The sequence below is a fragment of the Pararge aegeria genome, chromosome 13 (assembly GCF_905163445.1).
Source record: "Pararge aegeria chromosome 13, ilParAegt1.1, whole genome shotgun sequence".
In the NCBI taxonomy this organism is placed as follows: Eukaryota; Metazoa; Arthropoda; class Insecta; order Lepidoptera; family Nymphalidae; genus Pararge; species Pararge aegeria.
In genome coordinates this window covers 9,235,943-9,254,263 of record NC_053192.1, presented here as the reverse complement: position 1 = coordinate 9,254,263, position 18,321 = coordinate 9,235,943, and the positions used below count along the sequence as shown (strand labels likewise).

General features: G+C 35.8%; 1 protein-coding gene across 1 annotated transcript in view; it reads right to left on the bottom strand.

The window, feature by feature from the left end:
• LOC120628642 (transducin beta-like protein 2) overlaps positions 1–18,321 on the bottom strand; it is a 148,525-nt gene that overhangs the window by 9,391 nt on the left and 120,813 nt on the right. The window contains exon 4 of the mRNA XM_039897178.1: positions 6,676–7,048. Coding sequence (XP_039753112.1) covers positions 6,676–7,048 — 373 coding nt within the window. The remainder of the gene's footprint in view (positions 1–6,675; positions 7,049–18,321) is intronic.

Genomic DNA, 18,321 nt, shown 5'->3' with positions numbered 1-18,321 from the left:
AAAATGATTAATTATATTATCCTAAATAAAAGTTTTCTACATAAAGACAGATTGTTTGTTTTGACGATCTAGATATCTCTGGTTGGTTCGGAAGTAAAACTACCATGTGAGATGCAGTACGAATAGTAAGTGGATAACTAACCTTGTCCCATATAGGCTTCAAGAGCGGGAGCCGGGACGGAAATTGCCAAATCCGGCAAGAGCGGCGGCCGCAAATAGGTTTGCATTTACAGATAAGTACCTTTATGCTGTTTGCAGCTAAGACAACCATCGTTGGTTAGAATTTGGTCTGCTGGGAGACTTCGGACGTCCTACCTAACGTCCCTACATATTAGACCGGTACCATCTTACCATGCATGATTAAAGTAACGGCAAAATTAAGTACGACGGAATCATTAGCTCCTCTTTAGTTCTAAAACAGAAGTCCACGACAGCATATAACTACTCGAATCTTTAAAACTGACTCAGACGCGGGGACCTCTAGTTACTAATAAAGTGAGATCTTACTTTATTTAACAAAAACTTTGAAGCTCAGACGAGAAAATGATATGACGATGAAGAACTATCCGACCTATATCAACAGCTCTACAACAATTACGTAAAACGGATGCTGAGAATTCCCATTCGCTCAGTTTTAATAAAATCCATCTCATTTGCGTAACATATTTTATAGTAAACAAGGATATATTTCTTAGTAGGTATATGGTATATCGGAAAATTTAGACGCTACATCAACGAGCATGGCCATGATGCGTCACTATTAAATGCTTATCTCGCCCCTAATGGCGTATTTATTTTAATCTGGATTATTATAGTAGTAATAAGGGGATAAATTTGGTTCAGAATCACTTGAGCAATAGCAAATTTTGCACGAATACTTTTCAAATATGTGTGCAAGAAGATTTAAAACATTCAGCAAGGACTATCAAAATAGCCAGGAATCGTAGTTTTTATATTACTTATTAGGAAAACTTATTTTTCACGGATACTTATTGATGATTGGAAGCACAATTAAATTGAACTAATTCCTCCATACTAAAATAGTAACAGCTGCATTTTAAATTTTCGAAGCAGCGCTTTTTTTAATATGCATAATATATGATTCCGTATATTGTTATAGTTAAGCGTCATTCTTGGGGCAGGCCCGAAGGCGTCGCCCGTAACGTGTGACGTCAGGATAGCATAATTATCTCTTTATCCGTGACGCGCGATTTATAGAAGCTATTTATGATACTTTGAATAACATCATTTTCAAGAATATGAATTAAATAACATATTGTTGAATGCACACATATTTAACAATATTTTATTAAAGTTAGTAAAAGGATATTTTAATGACAATTGAAATCATTTTTGTTGACGTCAAAATCTTTATATTTATCAACACAAATTCAATGAGCACAATCAGGGTTATCTTGTTTAAGCTTCTTTCTGATTCTTATCATTAGACTCTGGACACCGCATTGACCAGGCAATTCCCATAACACTAAAAATATTGCAGTTATGTTGTGTAGTTGAGGTGTTCCTATGGTAACTCTCTTGATCAACCGAAGACCAACTCTTTAGTTTATATTGTTTTGCGACTGAAGTTAGATAGGTATGCCAAGTTTTAGTTAAATCGGATTAAGTGCCGTACTTGCTTGAGAAGTAGTTTTTTTTTTTTGAAAATACATACCTGCTGATTCCCAAGGCCTATATCGACAGCGTCTCGGAAAGTTGGGGTTCATGAGGTGTAAATGGGGGTGAGATGCACCCCCATTCAAGCAAGTCACGAACTTAATATTGGCTTTCCATGAATGAGTGGTATCTAGTTATACCAGCTGTCAAAAACACTTTTGAACGTAATGAGTATGGAAAATAACATCATTATATACTTAAAGCAACTATGTATATATTTAGTATATATTTTACAGACCAAAAGTTTAGGGAGCGGTGAAATAGACAAAACAAGATAAATGAAAAAAAAGCTTGCTGAATTGTAATAAGACCCAAATACCTGTTTTTCCAATAGATAAAGAAGACTTAACGCACCGTTAAGGAAAAGCAAAGTTAAAAGATAATTTAGATTCCGATGAGTATAAAAGAGCTAAAGTAACACGTACTTAGTACGGAAATTGTAGACGAAAATAAGGAAATGAAATTTTGTTATCTAGAAATTACCCTAAATTACATTATCATACTCGGTACAAAGAATTTTAATGGAATATAAGGATGTGAGTGATAACAAATCAAGACCGCAAGTGCATGTTAGAACACGCCTAACGACCCCTTCGTTAGGCGTGTTAAATATAAGAATGAAAAAACTTCATATCGTAAATTAAAATTAGAGGTTGTATACACGTCCTACGGTAATTGTAGACGAAAATAACGAAATTAATTTTATTTTCTAGAAATTAACCTTAATTACGTTATCATACTTGTTACATAGAATATTAACGGACTATAAGGATGTGTTAACAAATAAAGTGATCAAGTGCGTGTGAGAACATCCATAACGTACGGGCTCTGTATAAGAATAAACAGCTACATATCGTGAATTGAAAATATTAGAGATTGTGTGAAAAATTACGTACGTACTCGTACCAAGTATGCAGCTAGTTTAGCGTTCCAAGAAAAGGTAACGAGGTGATACTGAAGCATCAAGTAGTCTGTTGGACACGAAACGTGGATTTAGCGTGCTTGAGCGTTTTGCCCTTAATGATAAGATAAAGATAGGTGGTGTTCCAGACTTTATAGAGAGATTCTGTAGAGGAGAAATGAAAAGAGTGAATTTATAAAGCTCCTTCTTTTTCTATCTCACGTCGTTGGATGTTTAAATCTTCGATATAATTTTATCTTTTTTTTCATCATTGATAAAAGAGAAAAAAATGATCGGTCTTCGCACCATTATACGCGGGCATGGCTTGTATATTAAGTAATTAGTTTAGTTATAACAAATCAATTCAAGGGCAATTGTATATTATTTTATAACAATTATAATAATTTACTATATAATAACGTTAAGGATTACTTAATGAATTGAATTTTGAATTTATAAGTTATTGTAACATTATAAATATCATTGTTAAAATAGGAAATCCGAAATATTGAATGCCAATGAAAATTATCTGTATTAAACTTAATAACCAAACGCTTTATATACTAACTAATCTAGTTAACGATTCAAGTCGTAAACCATCTAAGAACCTCAAGCACAATTTAATTTAGCTATTTGACAAATTAAACCGTACAGAATCTGAACCTGAAAAAATTAAACCCTTAGATTAAACCATTCAGTAAGCAAGCAAAGCTTTAATTCCCATTGGTTTCGATTGCAATCATAGATATACGGTTATCGAGATATACGGGTTCGATTCCCGGGGCGCGGCGAGCCAATAAATAGTATTGGGTTTTTCAATCAAGATATTCTTAGTACCAGCCAAGAGTTTGGAAATTAGCGGGGATTAACCACCTTGCCTCGGAGAGCACGTTAAGCTGTCAGTCTGCGCTTGATCTCTATCACACAATATTTCGAACACCCTGTAGACAACTGGTATACCAACTTTAATGTTTTTTTTAAGTAGTACACCAGCAGCGAATTCGCATGACGCAACAGTGTATGGTTATTGGGAACACAATAAATTGCAATATAAGTGAATTTTATGGCGTATAAAGGGTCTAACACACTTGACGACTGAGACACAAGTCTATCACAAGGCTGAAAATGCATTCGTATTTACATCAAATTACCCACACACAGTGTCATGAAATTGACTGTGAATTGTATTTTAATAAAAGTTTAATTATTTACCCACCTTACATAATTACTGTAAAACACTATTGTTTTGTTTATATTAAACGATATGAAAATTAATACAAATAGGTGCAAGTGCCGGTAGAACTTGCGCGGGGATTAAGTTAAGTACGTAATATATTTCTTGTGTCCCGTGGGAAATATAGGATGAAGGACTCTTGTTTAATTTTTCAGTTAACCATGAAGCATTATATATTTTCAAAAATTCTAAGCTCATTTATGCAACATGCCGGAAAAATAAGGCGTAACTTCCAAGACCGGGGATTGGCTCTTGATAGCAGATAGTACGAGTATGTTTAGGAATTCGTAAGTTTTTATTATTACTTAAATGACCGGTAATCTTTTTATTATTGTTATAATTAAAGCAGTATTTTTATTATCTACTGCTCGATTGTATTACAGGTATTTTCTTTATTATCATTTAAAATTAACATAAATAAATATCTGTATTTCTCGGGGCTTACTTTCGTTGCTTAGCGCAGTAACACTTTATAATAAGGGTTTATACCTTGACGTCCAAATATAAGGATTATAATTCTCAAACCAAAACACCAGGATATAAAAATAAGTTATGGAAGTAAGTAGAGTGCTTGGAAACTTAAATGTAGATCCCTTCGTAAAATAATTTTTTTTAGAAATGATCAAAAAATCGGTTCTAAAACCGATTTAACAGAAGATTTCGGTTTTATAACCGAAATACCTACACCTTCTGTTAACGCCTTTATGGAAGCTATAGGCATTTAAGGCATTTAAGAACAAGGATTGTAACCAGTTCACGTTGGCGCAGTTTTTTTGCTGGCAAGGGTTAACGTACTTTATGTACCTCGGTTACGGGCAGCTGTAATTTCAAGATCAATATAAATCTGATTTTATACCAAATTATTATTATTTACTTTACTAGCGGATACCGACAGACGTCATCCTGCTGGGAAAAGCAGCGCAATAATATTTGGTAACATACCGACAGTAGCGCCACCTACTGGTTCCAATGGAAGAATATTTTTCAAAAAAAATACCAAAGAAATATTAAATAAAAAAAAAAGACTCGGTAGAGGCTTCTAATCACCTAAAACTGTGCGAAATACGCTTTACGATCTATTTTCATGTAAATCTAAACTAATAAACTATAGTATATATAAATGTGCATAAAGAGACCAGTCGTGTCCACAAACAGCGTGTCACGAGAAATTTTTTTTTTAATCAAAAATTTTAAGGTCAGTTTCTTAGTTCCGTTCTAAAGTCTACTGTCGAAGTTCACGATTTTCTTCATTGAAACTTTTTATTATCCCCGAGGATAGTTACCAAGGTGCTGTATTGACCAACCCGTACTATAAAACGAAATGGTACACCGCCCACTAGTCGTTGTCAAGTCGTAAGGATTTCCTAACGTTGGCGTTAGGAAATCCTTACAAAGACTTGTCCGGCCTGAGGTTTGTGCGTTGATGCGATGTGGATTTTTTTTGAAAGTCCTGTCCACCCACCATTTTCCATGATTATAAAAAAGACTAAGATAAAATTATTTTTTGAATCATAGTGGATAATTCGTAGCAGAGCAGTATTGATGAGTAGGAGAATAGCAAACTATAGATGAGACCAGAGACCAGAGATGATAAAGAAAACAGACTTTAAAAACCACAACATGGTAAAAACACTCTTAAGTATTATCGATTCTTGTTTACGTTCGACTTCAAAATATACTCTCGTATTTGTAAATAAGAATCGACGAAACGGAAGACTTTAATTACAGAAGAGAAAAAAATTGGACACCCTACTATAACAATGCTATGCAAATAAATCGGTTCTATACTCGCTTGTTAAACATATTTTTATTCACGTTTTACGTTAATTAAACGAGGTATTTGCGTTGCGCATTACTACAAATGTGTTTACAAACTAATAGTTAAAATACATAACATTGTAAACAATAAAACGTGTGCATTACAAAGTTTAACTTTTATACAATTGAGTGCAGTAACGTAATTGAACAAGAGTTCTAAACGCATTCTGGTTAATTAAGGCGCAGTATTTAAAAGTGATAAAATATAAATTAATTATATAGGCCAAGAGACCATCGTCATATTGCGTCCCTCATCATCACAACTTCTCCCCTACAAGGCAAGGGTCTACTTTGATTAATCTTGAGAAGGGTTTAGGCCTTAGGGTAACTACCTACCTACATTGCATATATTGGTAAACTTACCACGCCGCTCGCCCCAACATTGTGGAGAACCCTTAGCCATACAGGTTTCCTCACGAGATTTCGCTTCACCGTGCAAGTGATATTTAATTGCTTAAAATGCCCTATTTAGTAATATTTTAGATCTAAGTTTGTGACATTGTCCTTCTTTCACGCATCAACGGATTTACATGATACTACTATGCATAGTTTACGGGCATGATTTATGATAGTGATACGGGTTACTTTTTGACCACTTTGGGTTACCACGTGGATATATTTGTTAAAATGCTAGAGTATCAAATGTCCTGTCGGGTTAAATTATTAATAGAAATGGGATTTTTTTGTCTAAGAACTTAATTGGAGTAGTCTGAAAATGTTGTTAAATTTACCATTTAAAACATTTCTGAATCAGCGGTATTTCAATCTGTATTTCCCCAGCAGTCGGGTTCTGAGTGCTTTACCGATTAAGCTATGGTCCTCGAACCATCGATGCTGAAATGATTATATACCTTTTAGCAGTACTCCCTCGCAGAGCACATTAAGCTTTCCAACCCGGTTATTATCATTAACGTGTGATATTGATCGTCAAAGTTCTCCAACCAAAGTTGGAGCACCTTCATAAATCTTAACTTTAAATTCCTATTTCTTATGAGACAGGAGTACTTAGTAATGGCACCCTAATTATGTGATGATTAATACTTACTTCTCGTATGATATAGCTTCCACGTGCCGTCCTTAGATATCGTGGCGATATGCGAGGTGTCAACGGCGAAAGCAACGTCGTAAACACCAGACGTATGGCCCGTAAGTTCGTAAGCTTTGGAAACCTGTTTATATTCTCCTGTTTTCGTGAAGCACACTTCCATCACTTTGACGTCTGGGGCGAAACCAGTGGCAACAACGAATCGGCCACACGGTGATATCTTAGCTGTGTATGTGCTCATGAGGTAAGTGTCGAAACTTTCCAGCTGTTGGCCTTTCAGGTCCCAAATTATCATTTCGCTGTTACTTGAACAAGACATCATGAACTTTCCGTTGCTAGAGATACCGAATCCGACAACATCTTCTTTATGAACCTGCAAGAAAACAAAAGAAACTGTAAGTCATGTAAGATCTAATCACCTGTATACTTAGTAAAATAAAAAGGTCATCGCCATCGTTTGTCTAATATTGACCCACTGATTCGAGGATGCGACTACCTTACGGCTATTTTCATGCTCAAATACCGTACAATAGGTGTCTACATGAACAAAAGGGATACATATAATATTAATAGTTAATCGCCGATTGTTCACACTGCCGGTTTTCACACTGCGAACTTTCTCTCCACTAGTTTGTCGCAGCAAGATCTATCAAAGATAAAGCACACCGACAAAACTATTGGAACCACTAGGGGTTCGGTGTTCGCTAACTCGTTTCTAATTTCGAGTCCCTACTCGCATCTCGTTCATCAATATGTTCCCAATTCTCATAGGATGGAGATATATAGAGCCTAATATTTCAATCTTTATGAATATTTTCACTTTTATTACAACTAACCAAAATGGATATTGAACAGAAATGTAGTCTTGCCTTTAACTAGAAATTTATTTCGAAACTTTAATATTATTTCATAATTAAGCACTACGCAGTGACTTAAAAAACAGTTGAGGAAAAAACATGCGTATGATTATAGATATATAATAATATAAAAACATTACGCAATTTCTAAATGAACTAAGTAAAACGCGAGTCATCTCAAAACATATCTAAGTAAACAAACTATCGGTGACGTGAACGACCGGCACGAGATTAGGCGAGATCTCGGGCTATTGCACTTGAGGAAAACAAAATACTTGGGGCAGATAAACTGCCAAATAAATTATTTTTAGTCTCGGGGACGGCCGTTTAAATGGCAATGGATCGACATCGTACGAACATTTTTACTTAATTCAAGTCTTATTTCAAAGAAAACAGTTGGTAGGTAGTGCCATAGCTAAATATAGTATAAGAAGACTACTAACGTCACGCGTTTGTCCAAAGCTGCATGCATTGTTAACAACACCACTAAACGATACCCCCCCCCCCCCCCCCCCACGAGTGTGGTTTACAAAAGGATTTGTTAACCACACCACAGATTAATAGTGTCGTTGTTCATACTATCGGAGTTTAATTTACCTGCAGCAGTTAGTTTAATAAATATAATGATATTATATATATATTATATCATTATATTTATTTTAACAAACACAATAGTACACAGTCTATCTTCTGTTTAACATCGGCGAATAAGCGAATTTCGTGTCTTTGGGCGAAAACAATACGGTTTTGTCGTTCACAAATTATTGTTTGAAAAAAGTTATACTTTTTGAAAATAAATAGGTACGAATTTTTTTTAGTTGTTAGGTGTTTTTTATTTAATTTTTAGTAAGCGAATGATTATGAACGAAATACAGAAGTTTTTATGTTTACAAAGCGAACAGGTCGTAATCGTATAACGAGAGCTCCTGCAGATACCGCCGTTCACATTTCTTGAGATGAGATCAGGTTATCAGGTTATCATCATGCTCACATACTACAAACCAAAATGGATGATGGAGAACATAATGCTCGGAATATAACACGTGTAAACAAAAAATAAATAAGTAACTTCACAATGGAACTAAAAGTAATATTCTAAGATTAATATGTCGCGAGAGGCAAGACGATATGAATTATTTATGTTGACATTTTGTATGTATGAGTACGTACGGGAACGTTAAAGTCGTCTCTTATACTAAGTGTCCCATTGCAAGGACAATAGGTAAATGAGCCCTAAAAATTCAAATCAGACATAGAGGGCTAAACATGGTAATTAATTTTGAACATTGCTTTTAATTAAAAAAAATAAGGATGTTAATCATTTCTCGACGATAGTAAATATTTTTGTTTTAAGTGTAACTCAAAGCAGCTGTTTTCATTGATGAAATTTCACTTCCATAACCACAGCTGAAGACTGGGAGTCTTCGGCCGTGGTTATGGAGTGAAATTTAAGTATTCCCAAATTATATAAACCACATCGCTCACCCGGGCGGACAAAAAAAAAGAAGATAAAATTAAAGATTATGGATTATCATCTCTACAGTACACTGCTGGACTAAAGGCAGTAGATGTTAGTAGTGGCACAGAGGACGCTAGCTGTCAGTTCTCTGTTATTCCTTAGTCGCCTCGTACGACACCCGTGGGAAGAAGTGGGGTGGTGACAACTGTATTTTAATCTGCCGTCAACACACGGCACAGGTACACGACACGGCATATATATCGATATTTAGAAAAAATCTTTTAATCGTATGACGTATCTAAACTCGCTCAGTAAAGACGACTATTATTATTTATTTATCTACTCAAACTCATATTTAAGTATTTATGGTATGTTAAAATATGTATTAGTATATTTATTTTTTATATTTATCAATAGTATTTTTGTATTTCTGTAGTCTGGTTTACGTATTAGTATGTAGATATTTGTATGTATGTACTAAATAGTGTACCCCACCTATTCTTTTTCTTTTTAGTTTTCCTAATCCTAAGGTTGCCTGGCAGAGATCACTACTTAGCGATAAGGCCGCCTTTTGTATCCTGCTTCATTCTTCATGTGTTTGTCTCGTTTTTCTGAGTGGTGTACAAAAGGGTAATAATAAATAAATAAATAAAATAAACATATCTAGTGTTCACTCAATTATACACAGTTGTCCTAATAAGAACGCAACGTTTTGTATAGTACGTTTTGACCGAACGTTAGTAAAACAAAGATCAGAAGCACGGGATTTGCTACTCGAAACTGCGTGACATTGGGTCCATTTTACTTTGACGAGCGAGCAAATCTTGTACTAAAGCTACAGAAGTCCTAGTTTCGCTCGGGCACCGGGATGATACAATGTCGCTTTTAGATAAGCGATTTGCGTGTCACATTATGAATCCCTCGTCGAGATATGATGTGACAAAGACGTAAGCAAATTGCTAGATACAGTAATAACTTGATAAAACATAATTTATAATTACACACTATCAACTTATTTTGTGGTTCTCCCTGGCTCAGTCGTGAGCGCTACTTATAGGTGGGAGGTTTCGGGTTCGATTCTCGGCAGGGCCAATTTGGGAATTTATGATTTATGTTTCCTCTGGTCTGGCTACTAAATACAGTCGTGCCGCAAAGTTAAGCAAAAAAAAAACTTAAAATATATAATTTGCGCAACTTAAAATAGCACTAGCGTCAATGGTGAAGGAAAACAATCGTGAGGAAACAACCATGCCAACCATAGAGTTCTAAGTAAGGTTCTCAATGGTGTGCGAAGTCTACCTATATGTACTTGGCCAGCGTATTAGACCCTTAGGCTGCCTGTCCACCGGAGCGGAGCGAGGCAGCGGAGCCGAGAAACGGACTAATGCGGAGCGCAGTTGCGTACTGTGTCTGGTTCACTTAAGAGCAGCGGAGATTTTGTGCAATCCTATTGGTTAATATTTCTCCGTTTCTCGGCTCCGCTGCCTCGCTCCGCTCCGGTGGACTGGCAGCCTAACACCCTTCTCAGTCTGAGAAGAGACCTGTACACTGTAACGACATACCTGTGTTTTATCTTTATTTCTGTTATAATTTATTCATAACATGAAGTAAATGAAGTAACGCCAAATTCTTTATTATGTTTCTCGCATTAAATGTTAAGAACATGCGACATCATGTTTTATGTAGGCACGCTCTCGAGGAAACATGACCGTCGAACCTTCCTGTAGCTAAAAATATATGCTCGAGGCTGCGCGTGCGACGATCCGAGTATATATCCACACAATACAAGGTACGGTAGGCACAACCGCCATTGTTCCCGAGGAAGGTCGTGTCGCTGATAACGAGTATAATGGCTGCCTGACGGCTTGACGACTCTCTTCACTCCAAAAACGGGCCACGGGCACAATATGGCTAAATCCCGCTGTGCAGACACGCAATTTTGAATCCTAGTTCTACCTGTACAAGTCTAAGAATTGAATGAAAACGAATCATTTGAATTTTGTACAATATTTTGAAACGCAATATGAAATAGCATAGAAACCTTTCAGTGGAAACGACATTATTAGACATCAGCACAGGCAGGAATATTTTATGAATTTGTTCATGATTATTTATTTAGTTACCTGAATGTCCCGCAACGAGAATATTACGCTATTTTATTAAATTTCATTCCTCATGCTGCTTACATTAAAAAATTGTATTAATAAAATAATTCTATTTTAACTTTCGGGCAAAACAATATTTCAATACATGCTTATCCTATAAAGCATGTATTGAAATATGAAATGAATGAATGAAATAATTATCCTGTGAACGCACACATAATTAATCACCTATGTTTATATATACGAGCGAAAGTGGAAGAACACTTAACGGTATATAAGTACCTATATATTTATAATCGCAGGAAGGAACTCCTTTGTGGTTTAAGTGTTTGCAAATCTTCAAAAAGTTTTCGTAACCTTGCAAATGTTTTTTTGCCTCGTAGGGTTCCGTAACGATATAGTAGTAGAGTAGAGTAAAACCTCCTCTCACATAGGAGAGAGCTGAGAAAACACCACGTCAAATTGGTGCGCTTGTATTTTATGGGCAAATACTTCGCACGAGACACCTAGTATATAAATAATATACTTATATTAGTTTATTAAATTCCCCACAAGTTGAAAATAATAATAAACAATAAAAGCCTTTATTAACAATCTTATAAATTACATTTCACCTTATTCTACTTAGTACTACCAAATTATTTATTTTATTTATTTATCATAGGTAGGTACATGTACAAGTAAAGTTAAGTGATTATTATAATTATATAACCAAATGCGTACCTTACATCTGATATTGGTGAGTATGTGATAATGTATGTAATGGTGCAATTTAATATAATTAAAAAAAGCATTACATGTTGCTAAGATGTATAGAGTATTAATGTAAGCTATTACTAAATGTATCAGATAATAATTTGACCCAGGTCAGTCGCATAGTGTAAAAAAATACATTGCATTGTAGGTCGCAAAACAAAAGCCACAATTATCACATTATCATTATTAATTATGGCTAAGCATTTAAGGGCGTTTGTTAGGTTAGGTTAGGTTATAAATGTTTATAAAAAAAAAAAAACGTGTTGCTTAGATTTATAGACCATTAATGTAAGTACAAAATGTATCAGATAATAATATGACCCAGGTCGGTCGCATAGTGTAAAAAAATACAATGCATTGTAGGTCGCGAAACAAAAGCCACAATTATAACATCACATTATCAATTATGGCTAAGCAATTAAGGGCGTTTTTTAGACTATGTAAACCGATGTATCCATTTATATTTATAGATATGTATATTTAGGTTACATATTGCTTTGCTTTGTTTAAATCCAGTGTGTTTATCGCGGCACTAATCTACGAGTCGTGACCTGGATGTAACAAATAGACGCCAGTCCATTAACTTTACATACGTTAGTAATTAAGAGTATGTTTGTTTGTATGTGATTATATCAGCAACTTATTCGAAAAATCACTTCTATCACTCGAATTTGCAGCACAACTTTTTAGATCAATTTTTAAGAACATGAGCATAGTAGATAATCTTTCACTTGTTATGTTTATTTATATGTCATGGTAACAAAATTGAGAACAGACAGAATCCTTATTCCAAATACAAACAGAGAAGACGCCCCGAGCACATCTTCAAACACGCGGAATATGGCTACCTTACAAACTTTTCCCATTTTCCTCATTTTATTGTAAACATTTAGAACATTAGAGGTAAAATAATTACCGTCAACTGCAGCTGCTAAATGAATTAAGTGGCTAGCCGCCTGTTATAGAAACAGTACTAAAGTGGAGTGGTTTTTGATGCTTCAATATTAGTCGTGTATACGGATTCTGTATGCTCTTAATTCTGTGGTCATAATAATGATGATCGAATCTCAACATAAGATTTCTTTTTTTCTGATATTAATTCGTCATCATTTGGGATCATAGAGTTACTTCATGCAACTATAATGGCTGATGAATGAAAAAAAAAGGATCGCCAGCCCGAATATAAAACAAATTAAGTAAAAAAAACAGTATGAGTGCATTCATTTTATCGTCTACCGGAATGTAGAACAAACTAAGTAACAAAAAGAGTATGAGTGCATCCATTTTATCGTCTGCCCGAATGTAGAACAAACTAAGTAAAAAAAAGCAGTATGAGTGCATCCATTTTCACACACAAGATATCCATAATATATTTGGAGTTTGGCGGAGACAAGCCTATGAGAGCAATTATTTTAGGGTTATTAAATTGGGGTTTATAATCGCGAAGTTCTGCATCGATCGATAAATGTTGTACACTAAGTTTTAGCCTCTCTGGGAGATTAGCAAAAACGGTTTTTATCAAGATCATGCCGGATGACGCATAGCAACCATTCTAAATAAACCAATCGATCTAAAAAAATCCCGCAAAAACTAAAGAACAATGGTTCAACCGCTGTTGCTAAGTTAAATAAATTTAATAGATGCAGACTTATGGACTAAATGCTGTAATATCACTTCCTTCAGCAGGGAGAGGCAGGCAGGAGACAATTATCTTCCCGAGGAAAGGATAAAAGTGTATCTTCTCCAATGTATGTAATAATAAACGGGGGTTTCCGATCGTCGTTTCAGTCAATAGTCTTCTCGCGAAAAGCTTCGACTAACATCTTAAGAAGCTTTCGCTTGGTTGTTGCATCAAGGGTCGGATACAGAAGGCAGTAGTCCTTGAAACGGCGCGTATTGTGAGGTGGTTCCTCAATCTGGAGCCCTGACCGCCGGTTGCTTGGGCATTCAAAAGCCCCGCAAGCGGAGGGTGGATGTTTCTTTTTATAAATTTTTAATAGAGTTTTTTATTTTATTTTTAAGCATTGTTAAGAATTAAAAAAAAAAAAATTAGAGAGATTAAAACGGAGGTATACTGGTTCTATTTCCTGTTCGTGATTAAGCAGGTGGACACCTTAATCCCTTGCCGGGGGATATATTTTTTGTCTCCTGACTGTGCTAGCCCTACTGGCAGCGGATCTAAGTTACGTGTCCACCTGCTAAAGCACGGGAATATGGAATAGAAGTTTACTACCGTTTATTATTACGCATATATTATTTGGATATTATTTCCACTTGTGCACCAATGCTCTGAGAGTTGATAAAACTCTGGGAGAAGATAGATTTTTATCATTACCCCGTGGAGATAATTGTCTTCAACCCATGCTAGCCGTGCAGGAGGAAGCATTATATAAACTGACTTCCAATGGAATTACGCAAAATCGTTCACGGTTGGCTTTGCAGTGTTGCAGATTGGAATACAGTTGTCACCACCTCTCCTATTCCCGCGGGTGCCGTAGGATGGGCAGCGTCTTCTGTGCTGCTACTAGTACCATCTACTGCGATGGCCCATCCCAAGGCCCAGCGTGGCTATTATGGGCCAACCCTTCCGTTGAGACAGGCCTTTTGTCCGGTGGATTTTGTCGCCCGTCTGAGTTAAGTCCTCGAGTTGAAAGGCATATCCCGTGTTCCTGGTGTGCCTTCGATGGCGTTACAGTGGAGTGCCTGCCTCGGTAGGCACCGCTGGCTGGGTTGCGGTTGTGTGCGACACCGTGGGGTTTTAGTCGGTAAGAGTCCGGCATAACCACTGCACCTCCCCGTAGTGTAGTGGTATTCGTGAGGATTTTCCCACGAGAAAAAAAAAGGCCTTTTGTCCGGCAATGGACTTTTGATGAACTGTCAGTTTAAGAGTGACAAAATACTGCATAACAATTCCGACTTTATGCCCTATAACACTGATAAGGGGGTAAAAGTTTAACAAAGTTAGAAGTTAGTAAAATGGTATCACCGAAGATATAAAACGTGAGTGGTGACACAAAAAGCAATTTGCGACTATCTTCTACACATACAATAACGTTTCATATGCAGTTCAATTTGACATGAAATACATCAATATCGAGTTTAATCTACTGTTATTTCTTATTTACCATTGTGTTCGCATAGATAGAAAAAAGAAGTAACGCGGTTTTGCTCAAACAATCATGGGAATTATTGCGTCGAGACAATCTCGAAAGTAGCGTATCTACTGCTTAGCGAAATCACGAAACAATCATTTTTATATATTTTCACACATCAAATCGTTGAACGTTTTATTATATAGCCTTTTTTTGCCAGCCAGTCACGCGTGACCGCGAAACAGAAAAGAAAATCTACTCAAGTATACTCGCAAACTGTATAAAATATAGATAAAAATATATAAAGAGTGATTTTCATAATATATTGTAAAAAAATACATCTGTGAAGCGAAGTCTTCCCTTTCGAGGGAACCGAGTTCGATCCCTGACACGTTCTTTTAACTTTTCGGAGTTATGTGCGTTTTTAATTTAAGCATTTTGTTGCCTTGAAGATATTGTGACGCAGCAATTTGGCCACCAAAATTGTCTTCCTGTCTTTTTTTTTATAAATAATTCAGTTTTTTTTATTACACTACGAGTTAGCTTTTGACTGCAATCTCACCAGTGATGATGCAGCCTAAGGTAGGAGCGGGCTAACCTGTTGGGGTATAACATTAATATTTAACCCAAACCCCTAATCGGTTCCTACGCGGCATCATACTGGAACACCTTATCGCTCCGCGGTACGTCTTTACTATGGTGGTGACCAGCCATAGCCGAAGCCTCCCACCAGACACAAAGGAAAAATTCTAAAGCTATTAATTTACTAGTTTTCCCTTGCCTTGGATTGGACCCCGGAATTGTTCTCATGAGATCACAGTGCTCACCCGCTGGTGAGGGTCGCCAGGGAAGTCGTCAACCAACGTATTACTTACAGGATCATACTAAGAATTTATTGACAGGGGAAAACAAATATTTTTTTTTTATCCAGACCTAGGATTCGAACCCAGGGTCTCGTGATCCGTCGCCAGACACGCTACAAGACCAACGAAGCAGTTAAATATAAATACTTAATTGTTTGATTGCACCAATATTTCTACTACACTGTGTCTACGTTTATTGCCACTAATTGTGTTGTTCCGTTCTTATAAATGACTCCACACACGCGTGGTCACGCGCCAACAGAGTCATTGTAGTGAGTGCAACCCGCAATTACTAATAATATAATCATAAGTAAGTAAACTCCAGCAGTGATAGCCTAGTGGTTAGGGCTTCGGCTCGTTTCCAGCACGGCTAACGTGGGCAGGAGATATAATCCTCCGACTTTATCCCCTGACAGGGGAGATTAGTGTGGGACAGGGAATAACAGGAAGCATGATGAAAGTAAGAAATAATCGCTTAAGTGTTGTATTTATATAATGATATAAAATTCATGTATAAAGAAAAAGTATTAAAAATTAAAAATTATGCAACACGTATCACAATCAATAATCCTTAACTATGGTACAAGAACTTAATAGATCTCTGTCTATGACGTTACGAGTACGGCCATGAGATCCAGCGAGCGTTTTCAACTGTAATATTTTTTTAAAATATAATTTGCAATTTATATCAACAAAACCTTTAATATCTAAAATAAAAAAAAAAAATCTAGTAGAAACGTCCGAACATCATTGGGCTGTTTTCCAAAATAAGTCATCATGCCTATTAGAAAAATTCTACCCTCGTTTATAATTTAGCGTATCTATATTATTTGCGCGCCGATGTACGGAGAGTTGATAAAACTGCGATAGAAGATACAATTTTGGTCTCTTCTTATATGAACTTCGTTACCTATGCACGGCTTTATAGTTAGCCGAACCGATTTTGCAAGGAAGCGTGCGTCCGACGACGGACACAGTTTGTTTTTTTATCTTGCGGCGTAAAGACCGGCGTATACTTCCGGCCAAATAGCAGTTAACTATAAATAGTTATAAAAGAAGTTAAATTTTTAAATTATTATTTAGACCAAATAATTTGGTTTTCATCAAGATATATTTACTACTCGTACTTGGTAGATGTTACCCATGTAAGAGCTATAAATCTTGCGTAATTTTTGATTACATTCACCTAATGTGATTTTAAACGTTTATTTGTTATCTACTCCGAATTTCAGCGCAGGTAACGTATAGCAAAAACTAATAAGATAATAACATAGTGAAATTCGAAATGGTTTTTCTTATATAACCAAATTGATACAATCTCTTTACAATACCCATTGCAATTAATTTGTATTAGTTTATTATGTGAGTATATCTAGGGTTGCTACATCCATATTAATATTATAAATGCAAAAGTGAGTTTGTTCGTCTGTTTTTACTCTACGACCAACTACGTAACTAACCAACTTGATTATTGGCATAGAGTTAGTTGTAAGAAGAAAGAGTGGCATAGTCTACTTAAGACGGCCGAATGTCGCAGTGGGCAGCGACCCGGCTTTTTGAGTCTAAGGCCGTGGGTTCGATTCACACAACTGGAAAATGTTGTGTGATGAACATGAATGTTTTTCTGTTTCTGGGTGTTTTATAAGTATTTATATATACTTCATAAAAATATTCATCAGTTATCTTAGTACCCATAAAACAAGCTACGCTTACTTTGGGGCTAGATGGCTGTGAAAATTGTCGTAGTATGTGTCTTTATTTATTTTCTTTTTACCCCAGGAAAACCATCAATTCCCTCGGGTTTTGTAAAAAAAACCGTAATAAACGCGGCCTAAAAACGCGGGCAACAGCTAGTATTGAATATTTTTGATTGGTCACCGTATTTTTTGTACAGTTTACCGTTTACAGTTGAGATCAGAGTACTCTCTGATATCACTCTTGCTATTAACGAGATTTAAAAGCCTTTAACTGATCTGAGTAATATCTATTCACTAAAGAAAGAAGTTAGAAATGCTGCGAGTCGCCATTTTGTGCATCGTATGTAGGTACTAAATAATCCAGTATTGGTTACCGGATGTTATGGCAACCCTAAATATAGTTTACTACTGATATTATAAATGCGAGTGTCAATTTGTGTTTCTTACACGCAACAACGCCGAGCCTCTCAGTGAGTTTTTTTTTTCAAATTACTAACAAAAGTGAGGAGAGTGACATAGGTTATTTCTTATCTCGGTAATAATCACAAATAGATAATGGTTAGCGTAAATATACAACTAGCAGAAGAGTGAAAATTATTACAAATAATATTGGAACAGTGAACAAATAACATACGTTACCTCCAACGAGAGGTAACGTCGTTGGAGGTTACGTATGTTATACGTATGTTTTTTTTAATTACTAACTTCATTACCATGTATAATTATACTCTTCAAGATTAGGTACTTAATACATTTAATACATTTAATAAATAATTGAGAAGCAATAAGAAGAAGAAATTAATAGAAGTGGTGACAG